Source organism: Lolium rigidum, chromosome 7 (genome assembly GCF_022539505.1).
Source record: "Lolium rigidum isolate FL_2022 chromosome 7, APGP_CSIRO_Lrig_0.1, whole genome shotgun sequence".
NCBI lineage: Eukaryota > Viridiplantae > Streptophyta > Magnoliopsida > Poales > Poaceae > Lolium > Lolium rigidum.
Genome location: NC_061514.1, coordinates 11,159,103 through 11,174,330, shown reverse-complemented (window position 1 = coordinate 11,174,330; position 15,228 = coordinate 11,159,103). Strand labels below are relative to the sequence as shown.

At 46.0% G+C, this 15,228-nt stretch overlaps 2 protein-coding genes and 1 non-coding gene across 5 annotated transcripts; 1 reads left to right on the top strand and 2 right to left on the bottom strand.

Moving 5' to 3' along the window:
• Positions 1 to 3,621: 3,621 nt before the first annotated feature.
• Positions 3,622 to 3,695, top strand: TRNAV-AAC. Its single transcript has one exon. It is a non-coding gene; the product is annotated as a tRNA-Val (tRNA).
• Positions 3,696 to 4,386: 691 nt separating this feature from the next.
• LOC124669165 lies at positions 4,387 to 8,314 on the bottom strand. Of its 3 annotated transcripts, none has more exons than XM_047205845.1 (5): positions 8,189 to 8,314; positions 6,061 to 6,156; positions 5,885 to 5,978; positions 5,299 to 5,476; positions 4,387 to 4,626 (listed from the first exon to the last, which is right to left on the bottom strand). In XM_047205845.1, the coding sequence occupies exons 2-5, from the start codon at positions 6,145 to 6,147 to the stop codon at positions 4,560 to 4,562; spliced, it is 426 nt and encodes a 141-aa protein (XP_047061801.1). In that variant the 5' UTR covers positions 6,148 to 6,156; positions 8,189 to 8,314; the 3' UTR covers positions 4,387 to 4,559. The 3 variants fall into 3 exon arrangements, with proteins under 3 accessions (XP_047061801.1, XP_047061799.1, XP_047061800.1); XM_047205843.1 differs by lacking the exon at positions 8,189 to 8,314 and adding an exon at positions 7,157 to 7,207 and having other exon boundaries at positions 6,061 to 6,162; XM_047205844.1 differs by lacking the exon at positions 8,189 to 8,314 and adding an exon at positions 7,157 to 7,207.
• Positions 8,315 to 11,015: 2,701 nt separating this feature from the next.
• LOC124670887 lies at positions 11,016 to 12,257 on the bottom strand. The gene is made up of 4 exons (XM_047207355.1): positions 12,118 to 12,257; positions 11,946 to 12,015; positions 11,477 to 11,672; positions 11,016 to 11,385 (listed from the first exon to the last, which is right to left on the bottom strand). The coding sequence occupies exons 1-4, from the start codon at positions 12,255 to 12,257 to the stop codon at positions 11,120 to 11,122; spliced, it is 672 nt and encodes a 223-aa protein (XP_047063311.1). The 3' UTR covers positions 11,016 to 11,119.
• Between the last annotated feature and the right edge of the window lie 2,971 nt (positions 12,258 to 15,228).

Here is a 15,228-nt window from a genome sequence, read left to right as displayed (position 1 = left end):
TTGCATGGTACGCATTGGTGCAGCCTTTTGATGCATGCAATGATTACTCTGAACGATACTCCATGTATCCTTCCTTTATTCACATGTAAGCAGCAGCGCATGATGTCTCGGCTGCTCTCCACCACAAGCAGCGACGCGACAAACTACAGCAGTCCAGGTCCCTCCAACGTACGGTTCAATGCTGGGTTGTACTTTCGCGCTTGCTGGTCAGAAACAAGGCCGGGTTAGATTACAAAAGTTAACTTCACGGCGTTTGCTCTTCTAACTGTGTTGCTAGAATCTCAAAGCAAATTCAACGTTAAAGAGACCGTGCTCACGTATACACGTGGTTACCAAATCCACTCTCGCAAACAAATCATAAATTTCCCCTTATTTAACATTACTATATCATCAACATGATAATTTCGTGGTCACACATTTGGCAGAGTAGAGTGAGACTTTCCTACCGTGTTCACAATCACACATTGTTCAATCAACTTGACTTTCACATGGCCATGTACACTAGGAAACACACTCAGCTGAAAGTCGAACTTTCTTGGCCAAAGTATCGATGTAGATTTTGAATAATCGTTCATTACATGCAACTCAAATGTCTAACCTTGTTTCTTTCAACTTATAGCTTTTATCAGTGGATATCTCCAATCTTCTATGTTAGCACAACTTGCACTGGTGTAACAATTTATGGTCAAGTTTGCCTTTCTTTACCTATTTTAGGAAGAATATTCTCAGTTCTCAATACACACTGAAAATACACTTAAAACTTTGTTCCATGATTAACTCAGGAATCACTTCGGAACATGTTCTTCTGTTCAAGAATTTTGGTCACATTTTGTCGTATTACACAACATGACAGAACCTTATGACTTAGGCATAAGGGGGTGTAGCACATCCCTATTATTTCATGTGATCATCGTTGTAGCACCGATCAAATCAATGCTATACCTAGATATACAAGGAAGAAGTCCTTCTTGGCTTGTTCTATTGTGAACTTCTTCAGAATCTAATCTAGGGATGTGTTTCGACTTTAATGTTCATTAAACATTTCTGCCTATATTGATAGTCCTTTAGTGTTTTAATATTTCAACTTCTTTCATCTAATATTTTACTAGCTTAAACAATTTCCAGTACCACCTATAACATTCTCAGAATGTCAGCAACATATATGAGATCAGGACAACGAATTTGGCTCCCACTCAATATATGTGAGTCACATACGAGTCACACTGGCATGATCACTCTATACATCATATGATAAAGAGCTCTATGTATGCAAAATTGTTATAGCCCACAATATTTAATGGTCGTCAAAGGTTAAGCGATCCAAGTTTAGAGCATTAACTTATTGTGTACTAATTACTAAACTCTCGCTAACATCTATGACTCAATTAACCCTAGAAAGAGAATCATGCTAACACCTCAATTTATACTCTAGAAGTTTCTAGAAATTTTCTTATCTAGGCATACACCACAGACCACTATTAAATATATTTTTTGTTCATATGACTTGAACACTCTGCCAATATATTCAGTAATATTAAAACAGAGAAGAACAGTCACACATACAAAAACATAAAAATATTTTATGGAGGCTCGCATTTTTGTTCTTTTTTCACATTTAAGGTGATTAGGTTGCCTATCTTGCTAAGGGAAATGTCCATGAAAGGAGAAAAGACCTAATGTACCTTTAATTACAAAGATGGTTTAAATTACCACAACTCATACATTTATTCATTAATGTACAATACGACTATATAATAGAAACACAATGATTATTGTTTAGCAATAATTGTGCAGATAATAATCCTAACTAAGCAATATAGAATATATACTTGTTGATACCTCCCTATGATATGGAAGTTAATAAATAATATAAATTTTAGTATAAATAGTTTCACTTTAGCTCGTCTCGGCCCAACATTTACTTGGGATGGCCCAATTGCTGATGGAGGTTCTCTGGTAGGCCCCATAGGAAGTGGTGTCGCCTATCTAGTTGACGACAGGGGTGCCTTTCAACTCAGTAAAGTACATTTTTTCGAAAGCAACGATCGTGGAGACAAGACTGGTCCAGGGACTCAATTTTTTCTTGTGGGTTGGCTTGATCCCTCCGATAGGCCAATTTAGATTGTGCGGTGAGTCGAAAATTTTGTAGTGTGAGTAGGTCAAGATTACTGCACTACAAATTCAAATTTGAAATCCTACCGATTACAGCCGGTGTGTTAGTGTATATATTGCCGTCCTCCACCCACGGACCTTACGGGTCCTAAAAATCCCCATTAACAATGGGCATGTATAGAAAATGTGTTGGTTTTTTTATTTCCAACAAAACAAAATGTTAATTCCATCGTGTTGCTAACATTTTCAATTAATGTTGTTGGCAATAATCAAAATGGATTAAGTTTTCCTAATAATGTCCTAGTATTTAGTGTTAAGTTTTTATCCGAACCACAATAGCCTTGCTACGGCATATTTGTATTACAAGAAATAAAGGCTAATCTATGGGGAAAAAAACTGTCTATATGAAGCTATATATATATATATATCCATGCTACAAACATGGTGTATGCCTTGCGATTCGCTCTGTACTTTAAAGACATCGTTGCCTAAGATGAATTCATTTCTCGTTTTCCATATTGCCCATGCTCCTAAGATCATGACTTCTTTAAGGAAAGGCTTCTTAAGCTTGTGTTTTAATTTGGAGATCGCGTCCAGATGCGATTCATGTGGCATCAGATTCTGTTTTAACAAGCACACTACATCGAAGGCTGATATGAAACGGGGAGTGAGAAGATGAGCGGAGGGTAGACGGGGCGATTCTGGCTCCTCGCCTGGCCAACGTCGCCTTCCGACGAGTGTTGCTCGGCTGATGATGGAGAGAACGAGAGGGAGCTTTCCCTGGCTTCAACGCCAGAAGATTGGTCGTGGTACAAGAGTACGGATAAAAGAATTTTTTAACCGGGGTACGGATAAAAGATTACTACACTAACCAATTAAATTAAAAGTTCTAACTGATAGAAATAGACTAGGTAGTGTTTTTTTTTTATAGATCAACAGGGAGGACCCCTCCCCGGTTCCATTGATAGCATAAACAAAACCAAAGTTTTTGGTCCGAGTTTCTTACACCAAAAAGACATGCAAACTGGTAAAGCCCTAAAGCTTTTATATAACTACTGAGGAAACGGACAGAAACTAAAGCAGAACAAGTTCTGGAGCAACAACAAAAACTAGCTAAAACTCAGTCCAAACTGAGAGATTTAAACGACTCGGCGGTTGAATAGGAGCAGCATGCTTAGGCTTCAGCAGCAAACTCCGGGGAGATGCAGGAGGCCACCTCCAGGGTCAACGTAGGGGTAGACCATGTGCCAAGAAGCGCCTTCTTCTTGGAAGATGGGGGAGATAGGCTGGAGCCTTGGCGAGGACGAGCTTCAGTTAGCCACCCAAAATCCTGAAGTTCATTGACACGATACCGTTAGCGGAGCCCGGTTGGGATTGACCGTCTACTATATATGTCAAGCCGTAGGCCCGTATGTGAAAAGGATGAGCTGGAGAAAGGCTAAAAGGCGGCCTTCTTTCCTCGGTATGTTCTTTGAGTTCTAATAACTAAATTAACCAGCTTTAACACGAGGTTTCGTGGTGTAGTTGGTTATCACGTCAGTCTAACACACTGAAGGTCTCCGGTTCGAGCCCGGGCGAAGCCAATTTTTTTTACTTTTTTTTCGCAAAATAGCAGCATGAACTTCGCCATATCTTTCCTGTGTACCCAGTTTCACTTCTCTACTGAGAATCATCAAACGATTCCCGAAACAATCCAGAAAAAGGTGAATCATAATCTTGGTTTGCTGGACTGACAGGGCAAGTCCTTCTACCTCTGAATGTTTAAAAAAAATATTTGGCCGTCGCTGTTCTTCGTTTGCAGCTGAAGTTGCTTCAGCGTCAGCCACGAGCTTCTTTGGCAGATGGAGGCGCAGATGATGAAGAGCGGCGTAAATGGGAGCCAGAGGTAGTCGCTGGGATCGCAATGAATCCGATGTCTCGGCTCCCACGCAGACCACAGGCTACAGAGTACAGAGTACAATCACTCGCCTACTGAAGTTTCAGCACAGCGAAGCACACCACTGACACTCGCCGGCCGCCGCAGCTCAGCCCAGTGATGCACAGCACGCACTCATCAGTCATCATCGCCAACCAACGGCACGCCCCCACCTTCTCTCACTCTATCCATCTCTTTCTTCTGGCAAACAATATTTGTAAATAAAGAACGAAAGAAGAATTTCAGGAGGCAAAGGAGCGTCAGGGCAGTGATCGATCATGAACGCCGACTGATCGACCAGCATGTCGGAGATGAGATGACAGCCTGATTGTAGTCTCTATGTATGTATCATCAGTTCATCACTGCTGCTGCTAATTTTAATTCTGATATAACGCTACTGTAGCTTCCTTCTTTCATCCTTAACAAAACAAAATCCAGAAAAGAAACAAGACTGTCCTAGCTATGGAATGTATCACTCCCACGCCCGCCTCACCAAGTTGAAGCCAAGTCTGTTTCTCTCAACGAACGACGGCTATGCTTCCGGTTTGCTGTTGATGGCAAGCGTGAAGTATATCAGTGTCATCGTCCCAAGGCTCGACCTGTGGAAGTAAGAGGCTAACAGGTTAGAGAGCACGGTCATCAGTGATACAGATGAATGCAGAGACAAAATGTGACAATATTCGGTAAGTTTATCGATCGAGTTTTGTCGGTATATGATCATCAGTCCCACCAAATGCATGCTGTTTGTCCTGTTTAAAAAGTAACCGGCCAGACTATGATTCGGGTGATCTGCTAAACTAGTGTCCAAGCTAAAAGTTTGCAAGGGAAATCTTGCGGCAGACCACAATGAAAACTACTGACAAACCAAAAACCGATCGTAATGGATTTTTTTTTTGCGAAAATTCCACCAATCTATTAATAATCATCAAAAGCAGTACAGACAGGCCCACAAATAATAAAAAATACAATTAAGTCCTTGGACCACCTAGCGACGAGTAGAGTGGACTGCGCGACATTCCATCCTACGTGAGTACACTATTCCAAGTTAATTTGACAAAAGTGGTGTTGCCGATTCCATTGCTTCACATGGTCGAAATGTATTGTCTTTGTGCTAGCTATTACATTTATCGCATATATTTTTTATGTACTTGTTGTCTCATGATTATTAGGTGTATTCTACCAAAGACCTACGTAAGTAAGCTCAGACAAAGCAGAGTTGGAAAAACTTCAGCAGAACACTGAATGAGAACTGTAGAAAGCTGATGACTTACAGGGTTGCAAAGAAGAGAAGAATTCTCCGGGGATGGTATGACGTGAGTCGGCTGAATCTTTTGCTCCTTCCTTCAACAGATTCAGTTAAAACAGGGGCAGAGGCAGTACATTGCGGAGCAACCAAAGTTTTGCTCTGTGCTAGTGGCAACTTAAGCTGCTCCAGTTGAGACGGCACAACTACAGTGAATGAAATTCAGCGAGATATAAACATTGTAGATTAAGAAATTTGATCAACACGTTACAATGACTAACTAGCTCTCTACATCTAAGCCAAGGTTTAAACAAACTAACAAATTCCATAAAAAAAAACTAACTAACAAGATATACAGCAGTTAGCCATTGTAGATATGATCAGTGGCTAGGATCCTAACAGAGATAATGACCATCTCTTACAAACAGCAGTAATCCAGTCGTTACTACTGTCGAATACCAGCAGTAGTGCAGTACAAGAAAAAAAACTAGTGTTCACATTCAAAAATTAACTCAGTATAAATACTAGTATATGAATAAAACAGTATAGACAGGTTTGTTTGCCAACCATAGAATAGACAGGTTAGGAAATATAAGAGAGCACTAATTTATCACCTTTAATGATAAGTTTTTTTGCCAAATCATCTGGCTCCTGCTCTTCGCCGACTCTCCTCTCCATGCGATTTGAACCCTTACGTGATAAGGCTCTCTGAGAGAGAAATATGGCCAGGTTAATACTCATTCAAATAAATATTTTGTCCTTATGTTATTATGTGAATTGGAGGACATACGGCCATCTTTGGACTTCCAGAGCAGCATTTATCAGGTTGTTGATGCAGACCCTCAATATCCAATACCACATTCGCTGTCCTGTCCATGCTTGTGATCTGGCTCTGCAACAAAACTCCGATCAGTACAGTGGCATGTACCAGATCTCATTTTATTGGCCATAAGAGCTTGAAGCATACAGGAAGTAACCCAGGAACTGACATGATTACACTGTAGTATCATCTAATACTGCACTAATTAGAAAGTGCGGTAACATGCCTGACCTACCACTATTAGTACAATTTCCACTAGCCATGATAAGACACCATTTATTTGGCACATCACCACCAGCATAAATTCATCAAGTCACCAGGCCCATTGCCACTGCCGTACTAGGCAAATCATGTTTTCTAAGAAAACTTTCTGACCTACCAGCTACCAAAGCAGAATAAATTAATTAACTAGGGCCTCTCTCGCATAGCTTCCACAGTATTCAATTGTTCAGAAAAAAGAGTCCAGCATTTCAAGAACATTTTTGACATACTCTTTAAAACACTCAAGCTCAGCAAATCCGTATACATCAATAACCTTAAATCATAACAAAGCTGCACAAACAAATCCTATTAATTTGTCCAACTGCACCAGCAGGAAAACTGTAATGATGGAACATGATAAAATATTTCACGAGTTGCTCTAAATACAAAATATTTCATGCGTTAAGTATGACCATAATTAGCTTCACAACTTAACTAATGACTGAAACTTGAGTTAATAATCTAAAGGGAAAGTGCAAACGGGCAACAACCACCACAGGCACCAACCATTGAGCAATCTACACTTCACAGACAACCTACAGGCAAAGGCCACAGCATGCTTGCCTGTGAAACCTACGGCTCGCCATCCGTGGAACCAAGAATCCCCTTTGCACGCAACATTTCAAGCATACAGGACAAGCGCATAGATGCGAAGTGTAGGACAAGAACCACATTTGACACATGGTTTCAGGTTAATTAAGACTATTTGGAACAGACATCTCTTGGATCATTGCAGCCACAGGGAACAAGGTTTGTATAACATGATGGCGAAAGTGACAACCAGTGGGTCAGATCTGAAAGGTACCTTTCCACTGTTTCCTTCAGTTTCCTGGAGATGGATACGGACGGACCGTGAGTATTCTGCAGCTCAGCTCGGGTTACTTGTGTTATAAATAAACTTGCAGAAAATGTGTCGCAGAGGTATAATGTCATCTTCCCAACCATCAAGATCAAGTTACAAATGAAAAGAACCTAACGGAAAGAACAGAAATGGAGAGCCTGAAACTAGAGTTTTGCAGAAAAGAGCAAAATTGGTGTTGCGTGGATTCCACCAATGTACACAAACAGTACCAGCCAGCAAACCAGGATAGTGAAGTGGTATAGCAGAAAGCTGATGCAAATGCAGTTCACAAAAAAAAAAATGGTGTTGCCTTCAGAGAAAATAAGAACAGGAGCCCGGAACTCCATTTCAGAGCGCACGGAGAAGAAGCATGTCTCAATTATTTTTCTTTTGACAGCAAAAACATGTGTCAACTACTATTTCTTTTTCTTTTTTGAAACAACATGTGTCAACTACTAATTTGTACTAATAACGCAGCAGGGGCCGATACACGTTTCAAATGCTCTCGTATTCACCGATCACAGGCAGGTAACACTGTAACAGGGACATTAGCCACCTACTACTACTACTACTCGTCTATTCCCCACCAAGAGGCTAAAAAGGTCCCTAATTAAACCGCCACGAAATCCGCAAATCCCCCTGGAACTGCCAAGAATCCACCTATACTACTACTACAGTGCGAATGACTGGGACCGTGAAGATCACGTGTCGTGCGAAGAATCCACCTACTACTTCATTGCGAAAGACTCGGCACTCGCCGCTGCAGCAGATGCTGAATCGGTCCGAGGAGCTGACTGGGAACGACGAAGGCGGCGAGGACAGTTGATGGCGTTTGCTAGCACTCCAGCTCTCCAAGATTCATAGTAACAAACGAAAGAAAACGCAGGCAGGCAGGCGGCGGGACAGACCAGTTCATTCATGGAGAAATTAAGAGACGGAGGGAGAATGGGATTGCGGCGGCGGAGAGAGAGGAGAAGAGAGCGGGCGGCCACGTACCCGGCTGCTTGGTCGCTTCTTAGATGGATGGAGGAGTCTTGTTCGGATGATCGGATCGGATGACGCAGTTGGGAAGAAGCAGAGCGGAGCAGAGCAGAGGCAATGGCGGCTGACGAGCGAGCTGGGAGAGAGATGGGAGAGGGAGTGGGGTTGAAAACTGGAAACTGCGACGGTGGCCGAAGCGGGGAGCGGTTTCCGGTTCGGTGTAGTTCACGAGGCGCTGGCGCGTCCGGGTCCTCCAGATCCAGCGTAGACCCGGTCCGTGGACCAGCGCGCACGTTCTGTTGCGCTGCAGGGTTTGGACCGGTGGGCAGGGTCTAGGCGCGGACACAGACTGAGCTGGCTGGGACCCAAGCAGGCACGGTCGCAGCGTCCGAGGCAGCAGCGACGAGGAGTGAGGGCATCTCCAACCGGGCGATCCATCTGCTCCCGCGCGTCCGGATGAGTCCGTACCAGACAAAAACCCGGTCCAGCGCGCGGACCCATCCCTAAAACGGATACCCGCGGCGTCCGGATCGACGCAAACCCGGCCCAAATCTTGGGTTTGCGTGGCCGCGGACGCGAAAGGCTGGTCGCTCGCGTCCGCCTCTTGTCCGCCCCTGGCCCGCGTGTCATAGGCATAAACAATATTTTTCATTAAAGAGATTCATTACATTTTTTTTGGTAGGTACTACTTCTATCCTAAATACGTACGGGGCCGGTGGCTCGCCGGCGACACCTCGCCGGCTCGCCGTCGGGGCCGTGGATTTCACTCGACGCGGCGGCCCGTGCGCGTGAGGATTCCACTCCGGCCTACGGGCCGGGTGGCGCGTCGGCGGCGGCGCGGGCTTCGGCGGCTTGGACGGAGGCCATCATCCTCCTCCTTTTCGTCCGCGCACCTCGGGCGCGCGCCGCGCTCCGCCTCCGCGCGGCGGAGTCATCCGCTTCCGCGCATAGCTCCACCTCCTCGCAGAGCGGCGCGTTCCACGGCGGTGCGCGCCTCCGGGCGGACGCGGGCGGGGGCCCGGGCCTCGTGGTTCTCCTGCCGTCGGCGCATGCGCTCTTGCCGGCCGCGCTCCGCCGACTCGCGCATCCTCCCGGGCGCGCCGCTCGGGCGACGCGCATCCGGATGAGGTGACGGGCTGCTCGCATAGCGAGCGGCTCGTTCTTCCGGCCGAGGAGGTCGCCTAGCGGCGGCGGCCGGCCCGCCGGATGCCCTCGTGCTCCTTCGTCACGCGCGTGAGGTCGGCGAGACGCTCGTCGATGGCGGCGTTGATGTTCGCCAACGCGAGGTCCTCTCCGGCGACGAGCTCCTCCGCGGCGGCCGCCCCTCCTCCGCGGCCTCGTACCGGCCGTCCGCGGTCTCGTGCCAGCCCTCCGCGCGGCCGCTCCCCCATCTCCGCGTCACCGGCCTTCTTTGCCGCCGCCTCGGCGGCGACGCGGAGCGCCTCGTCGTCGACGACCCACCGCGAGTCCGCGCGCTCCTCCTCCTCCGTCCGCGGGAACCCGGCCGGGCGGCGAGGGAGAAGCTTGGCCCATGTGGCCTGCGGGGTGCGCGACATGGCGCCGGAGAAGGTGGAGGGGAGAGAACGGTGACGCGGTCCGTGTGGAGACCGCCGCCGTCTTTATAGCCGGCGGTCCGGCGGGAAACTTGGGCGCGAGCGCGCGCCAATGGCGTTTTCGCGCGCGGGAACCTTGGTGCGCGCGAGATCTTTCCCGCGCGTTCCACCGCCCACCATGACTGTCCCGTCGAGGCCTGCCATGGCGCAGCGCCGCGCAACGAAGACGAACCACGTGGCGTCTCTTTGGGTCGCCGCGTTGGGCGCCGCGTGCGACCCAAAAGAACACGCGGACGCGGAGCGCTGTCCGCGTGTCCAGGCGGCCACGCAAACGGCCCAAAACGGACGGTCCAACGCGTCCGTTTGGGTCGCCCGGTTGGAGATGCCCTGAGCAGCGCAGTGAATAGCGGCGTGGCGCTCTTCCTGCGCGCGTGTGTGGATCATGTTCACGGCACGGCGTCACGTGGGAACTTCAATGTGTGCGCCGTCGCGCCCAGCGGCGTCAACTTGACCGTGTTTTGGTAGCTGCAGCCTGCATCTTATGGTAAGAAATAGGCCATGAGTTAAAAAACGACGTTGTTTAGTTGTTTAGTGGTTTCGTAGAGTTCGGTCCATTTGGGCTCTGCGGCTTGGTATGTCAGTTTTCAGGCCTAATTGCAGCCTAGAACGGCGTCTATGTTGCATCCTAAAATCCGCTCTGGTTACCTCTTCCCTATAGTGGTTACTAGTGATCAACATTACAAGTAAAAACACAATACAAACACAATACAGTGATCATAGACGACAGTAGACACGATCATAGTTTGACACACCATTGTTCAGACACAAAGACACGAATGAGGTGCTACCCTTCTCCTCCGAGTTGTTTACTTCGAGAGCACGGCTTTTGTTTCTTCATTTCCATGTATAGCAGAGTTGCCTGTTTTCTCAACAACTTTTCTTGTCGCCTAGCAGGCTTGACCAAAAATTGATAACCCCCACCTAAAAATAAACGTATCTACTTTTTAGATGATTATTTTGATCAGATAGAGTATCATGGTGGTTAAGAGTATATTTATTAGTATCAAAACTTGAGGCTCCATTCGAAAACATCAGAAGTGCCCCCCGCCCCTTTTCTCGAGTTTTATCCTCTTACGATTCCGATTCACTTCAACCCATCTTGAGTTCTTGACGTGAATTCACCACCCACAACAGCTTTCTCACCTACATATGCAAGTAGATCTAAATTGGAAGCTTTATTTTATAACTGAATTGCCACATAATTGTAGTTAGCTCTAGGCATGCTTGTTAATCCATGAACTCTTTTTTTGCCAAAATAGTTTGTTTCTCCTATAGTCTACGAAACTAAAAAGATCATGGTAAGTGAGTACGAAAATACAAATCATGGTCAATCCTATCTATATCGAGGTAATTTTCCTCCTAACAAGAATGGTATCTTCAGCATATCGCTCTCGGAGAAGACTTCTTTTTTGTGACCCTCGCTTTCACACCTCTCGCAAAATAGTTCTTTTTCATGCCTCTCTATTCCACACCTCTCACGAAAGAAATCTTTTTCATGACCCTCCTTCCCACACCGAAATTCCGTGTTGCTTGGGTGCAAAATCTTGGATTCATCTGAACAAAATGCACAAATGCGTCCGAAGCACCAAGCTGGCCCTTCTACAGAGAGATAGAGAGAGTTAGGATCAATTGAGTTATATAACACCATTTCAAAGATTTGGATGTCTCAAACATTGACTGAAGCACATACCTAAAGTGGAGCATGTTTCGACGATTATGTTGCCGGAACATTGCTCGTAGCGTAGCTCAGCGAAGAAGCGGCGTATCCCGTTGGCATCACGAGCAGAGAAGTTCACATGGTACCATAGATCTCTCCTAAAACCAATGCAAGAAGCTTTCATCTCTGACTCTTTTGAAAGCTCGTCAAGATACGAGTACTCAACACCCTGCATCCATGTCAAGAAGCATAAGTAAGTACATTATGGATGCACATATATCCTCGCAGAAATAAAAAAAAAAGGTTTGTTTACGATTCTAGTTGAGTGATTTTCTTGAGTTTTAGTCAACTCAGAAAAGTGCAACTGTAATTCAAAAAGTGCAACTGGAACCATTTACAAAGTGCATGTTGGATGACTGAGATTCAATATAGACATAGCAAATCTGTTAAAAAAAGGTAAGATCAGTTGGTTATTAGCTAGCACTAGCAGTGATTTACGTACCGGGTGGTTGGAGTTGTAATGTTCGATGGCCCGGTTGGCAAGGCCAAGGATCGAGCGGGCGTCGATCTCTCTGCAATTTAACATAGTTAGTCAGCTATGGACTGGGAGATTAGGGAGTAACAATGCATATTCATCAGAAGAAGAAAGCGACGGTGAGTAAGGCATGTAGTACTGTTGTGTGCGCGGGGGGCGAACAGCACCCCGGCGGTCCCTGAGCTCGCATAGCGCGGCGAAGTCGAATCCAGCCGCCCACTCTTCTGGGACGGGACGCAGGTAATCGGGAGTGGCAGGGGAAGAGAGCCAGGACCCCATCGGTTCAACCGATCTTCCTGCGCCTGCGTCGCGTGCAGGTCAATAATCCATCGATGTGATCTACGAGTATATAGGTAGGCTGGAGGAGAGAGGGGTACAAGAAAAGGGCATCCGAATCCTATTCCAACGCCGCGCGCGTCGGATCCGAGGCGCGTTCGGGCTCCTCTGCCTCTGGACGAGCCGGCCGACGGAAGAGGCACCGGATCTATGAGGGGAATTTGCTTCCGCCAATCGTGGTGGTGGTGGGGGGTTTTGCCCTCTTTCTGCTGCTTTTGGGTACTTTTTTGCCCCTGTTTACATGGCCACTTTATGATTTGCCCTTTTGTTTCAACCTGAAATTGTTTCTTATATTTTGATGAAATAGAATTCTTTTGCGGGGCAATTCTGCACTTGGGACAAGAAACATGTCGTCGTTCCCCTTCTCGCCGAAAAACTCTAGCTCGCCTAGGGCTTCACTGATGGCGCCACCGCTCGCCATTGCACGCCCATGCACACGGCTGCACCTCCACCGCGTCCATCCCTGCGGCTTTGCATGCGACATCTCCCCGACGCAGCTCGCTGCGAGGCGGATGGCGCAGCTTCGACCGATGGTGGAGCTGCGGCCCCGACCTCCTGATCGCGGGAGATGGAGGCAGTAGGGTGGAGCTAGGCGCCGTGAGGGAGATGCTGCATGAGGCACTTGAGGCGGGCGTGAGCTGGACGCGTGCTAATGTGCATGGAGGAGGCGCTGGGCAGGGGTGTAGACGAGCGACTAGGGTAGCGGCGACCACCCAGATGTGTAGGAAGCCAATGGATTTGGATCTGGCGCCATCGCAGGAGGGGTAGTGCGCAGTGACGCCGAGCACGAAGTCGTCGCGCGGGTACATCATGGTGGCCTGCACGGCGAGAAGCGTTGCACCGTCCATGACAAACTCGAGTTCCGGGAGAAGGTTCCGTGACCCCCGCGTGGGTCCAGGAGGAGCTCGAGCTCATGCCCACGCTGCGGCGCCGGCCGGTGGCCAAATCGTCATCTCAGTTAGAATAAGCTCTCTGATGCACTTTTGCGGCATCTAAGAGTTCGCGGCGGTGACTGGAATGAACCCATAGCTTTATTTTTGAAATAATCGAACTCAAATGCAAGAATTTAGAGCTCCAGAGACCATGGTGCAACAATGGTGGAGAAAATAGAAAAGTTAAGGGACGAAGGAAGAGATGAAAGGCGAGAGATGATTTGTTTTATTAATTTATGGGACCCACGGCTAAAAAAACTGATGCACGCTACGAGGACGAAACTCAGGATAGAGTCCATTTGGATTTGGATATCCTTGACTTCATGCGTGTGTATTTGGATGGGTTTGGATTTTATTCATCGTTACTTGGATAGGATATGGAGTGGATCATGTATATTTGGACAGTAGTTGGCTAGTTCACTTTTGGACTTGGACGTTGATCCATTTCCAGGTGTTTTGGCTAGTTCACTTTTGGACTTGGACGTTGATCCATTTCCAGGTGAGGCTCACTTTTGGACTTGGACGTTGATCCATTTCCAAGTTGGCCCGCCGGCGCCGAGGAGTTGCTCCCGCTCGCTCTCGCCGCCTCCCATCATCGACTTGATGTCGTCAGCGAGGCCGCGTGGCCTGGTGCCCATCTTAGTCATGAACAATGTCTCGATGGCTAGCAGACACTATCTAGTGAATCTTGGATGGATCCTATCCTCTAAGCCCAACAATATCAGTGTGTTTATTGGACCTTAGTTGAACATATGTCCAATTCCAATGTAGTCCAGTCCAACATGGTCCAAGGTGAGTTAGGCCCAAAGTCCCCTGGATGGTGCAAATCCAGTTCCAGGTTGTAACAGGGCAAATCATTAAGTGGCAATGTAAATGGGGGCCAAAAAGAAAGCATCAAGTAAAAGAGGGAAAAATAAAGTGGCAAAATAAACAAGGGCAAAAAATAAAATCCCCTGAGAGGGAGAGGGAGAAAATGACTTAACTTCATGAGATGAACTCATGGAACATGGTGGCTGTTTGGTTCCGCCAATCGTAGGTTGCATCAGGGCAATCAGGCCCGCCAAATGCAATTTATGCCGGTTTGGATGGACGTACGGGTGGTTGGACCAGGCGGTATTCATCATTTCAGATCGAAGCAACCCTTTAACGAGTGTTTAAGAAAATAAAATAAAAATTTGGTTAAGTAGAAGTGCTTATTTGCATAGGAGTGGTGTTTAGTACATCTTCTTACATAAAAAAAGTTTATTTTTTGTAAACACATCCCTAAATATTTTGCATTATACATATCTTTAAAACATCTCTAGCAGAGGAGGTGGCGTTTTGGCTCATAGGAGCAAATAATCTCATTATACAAAATAATAAAATAATAATTTAAAAGTGTCAAAAAAATTTGTCATAACTTTTTTGATATACATCGTGATATTCTATGTTAGTGCACAAGTTTTTGTGGAGAAACAAAATTTTATGTGGCGTGTACAAAAAAGATAAAATAATATCCTGTACGTAGTCGTGTTATAACATCAAAATTTGTCTTTTTTACAGGAGCCATAATTTTTTTATTTTTTTTCGAAAACTTGTATACGAACATAAAATATGTAGATATACATGAATTTTTTTATTTTAGAATTTTTTGACACTTCGAAATGTAGATTCACATAATGGAAGCAAATGCTGCTATGAGGCAAAGTGAATATCCCTCTAGCAGATCTCTTATATCCATTCGACTCTTAGAATAATCACCTGTTTTGGTTTTTATTTAAAAAATTGAAATACCTTTGTTCTAGAAGAGACGATACGATAATTTAGTGTCATGACAAGGATAAGTGAGCGCAAATCATTTACCGTAATTAGATTTTCATTAGCATCAAGAAACACTTAATTACACTTAGGGGTAATAAGACATGCGTATCTAGGAAAACTGCAATATCGCTACGCGGAAATTAATTTGGTCGGCCAGATGTAGCTAACAAGGCTGGCTCGTC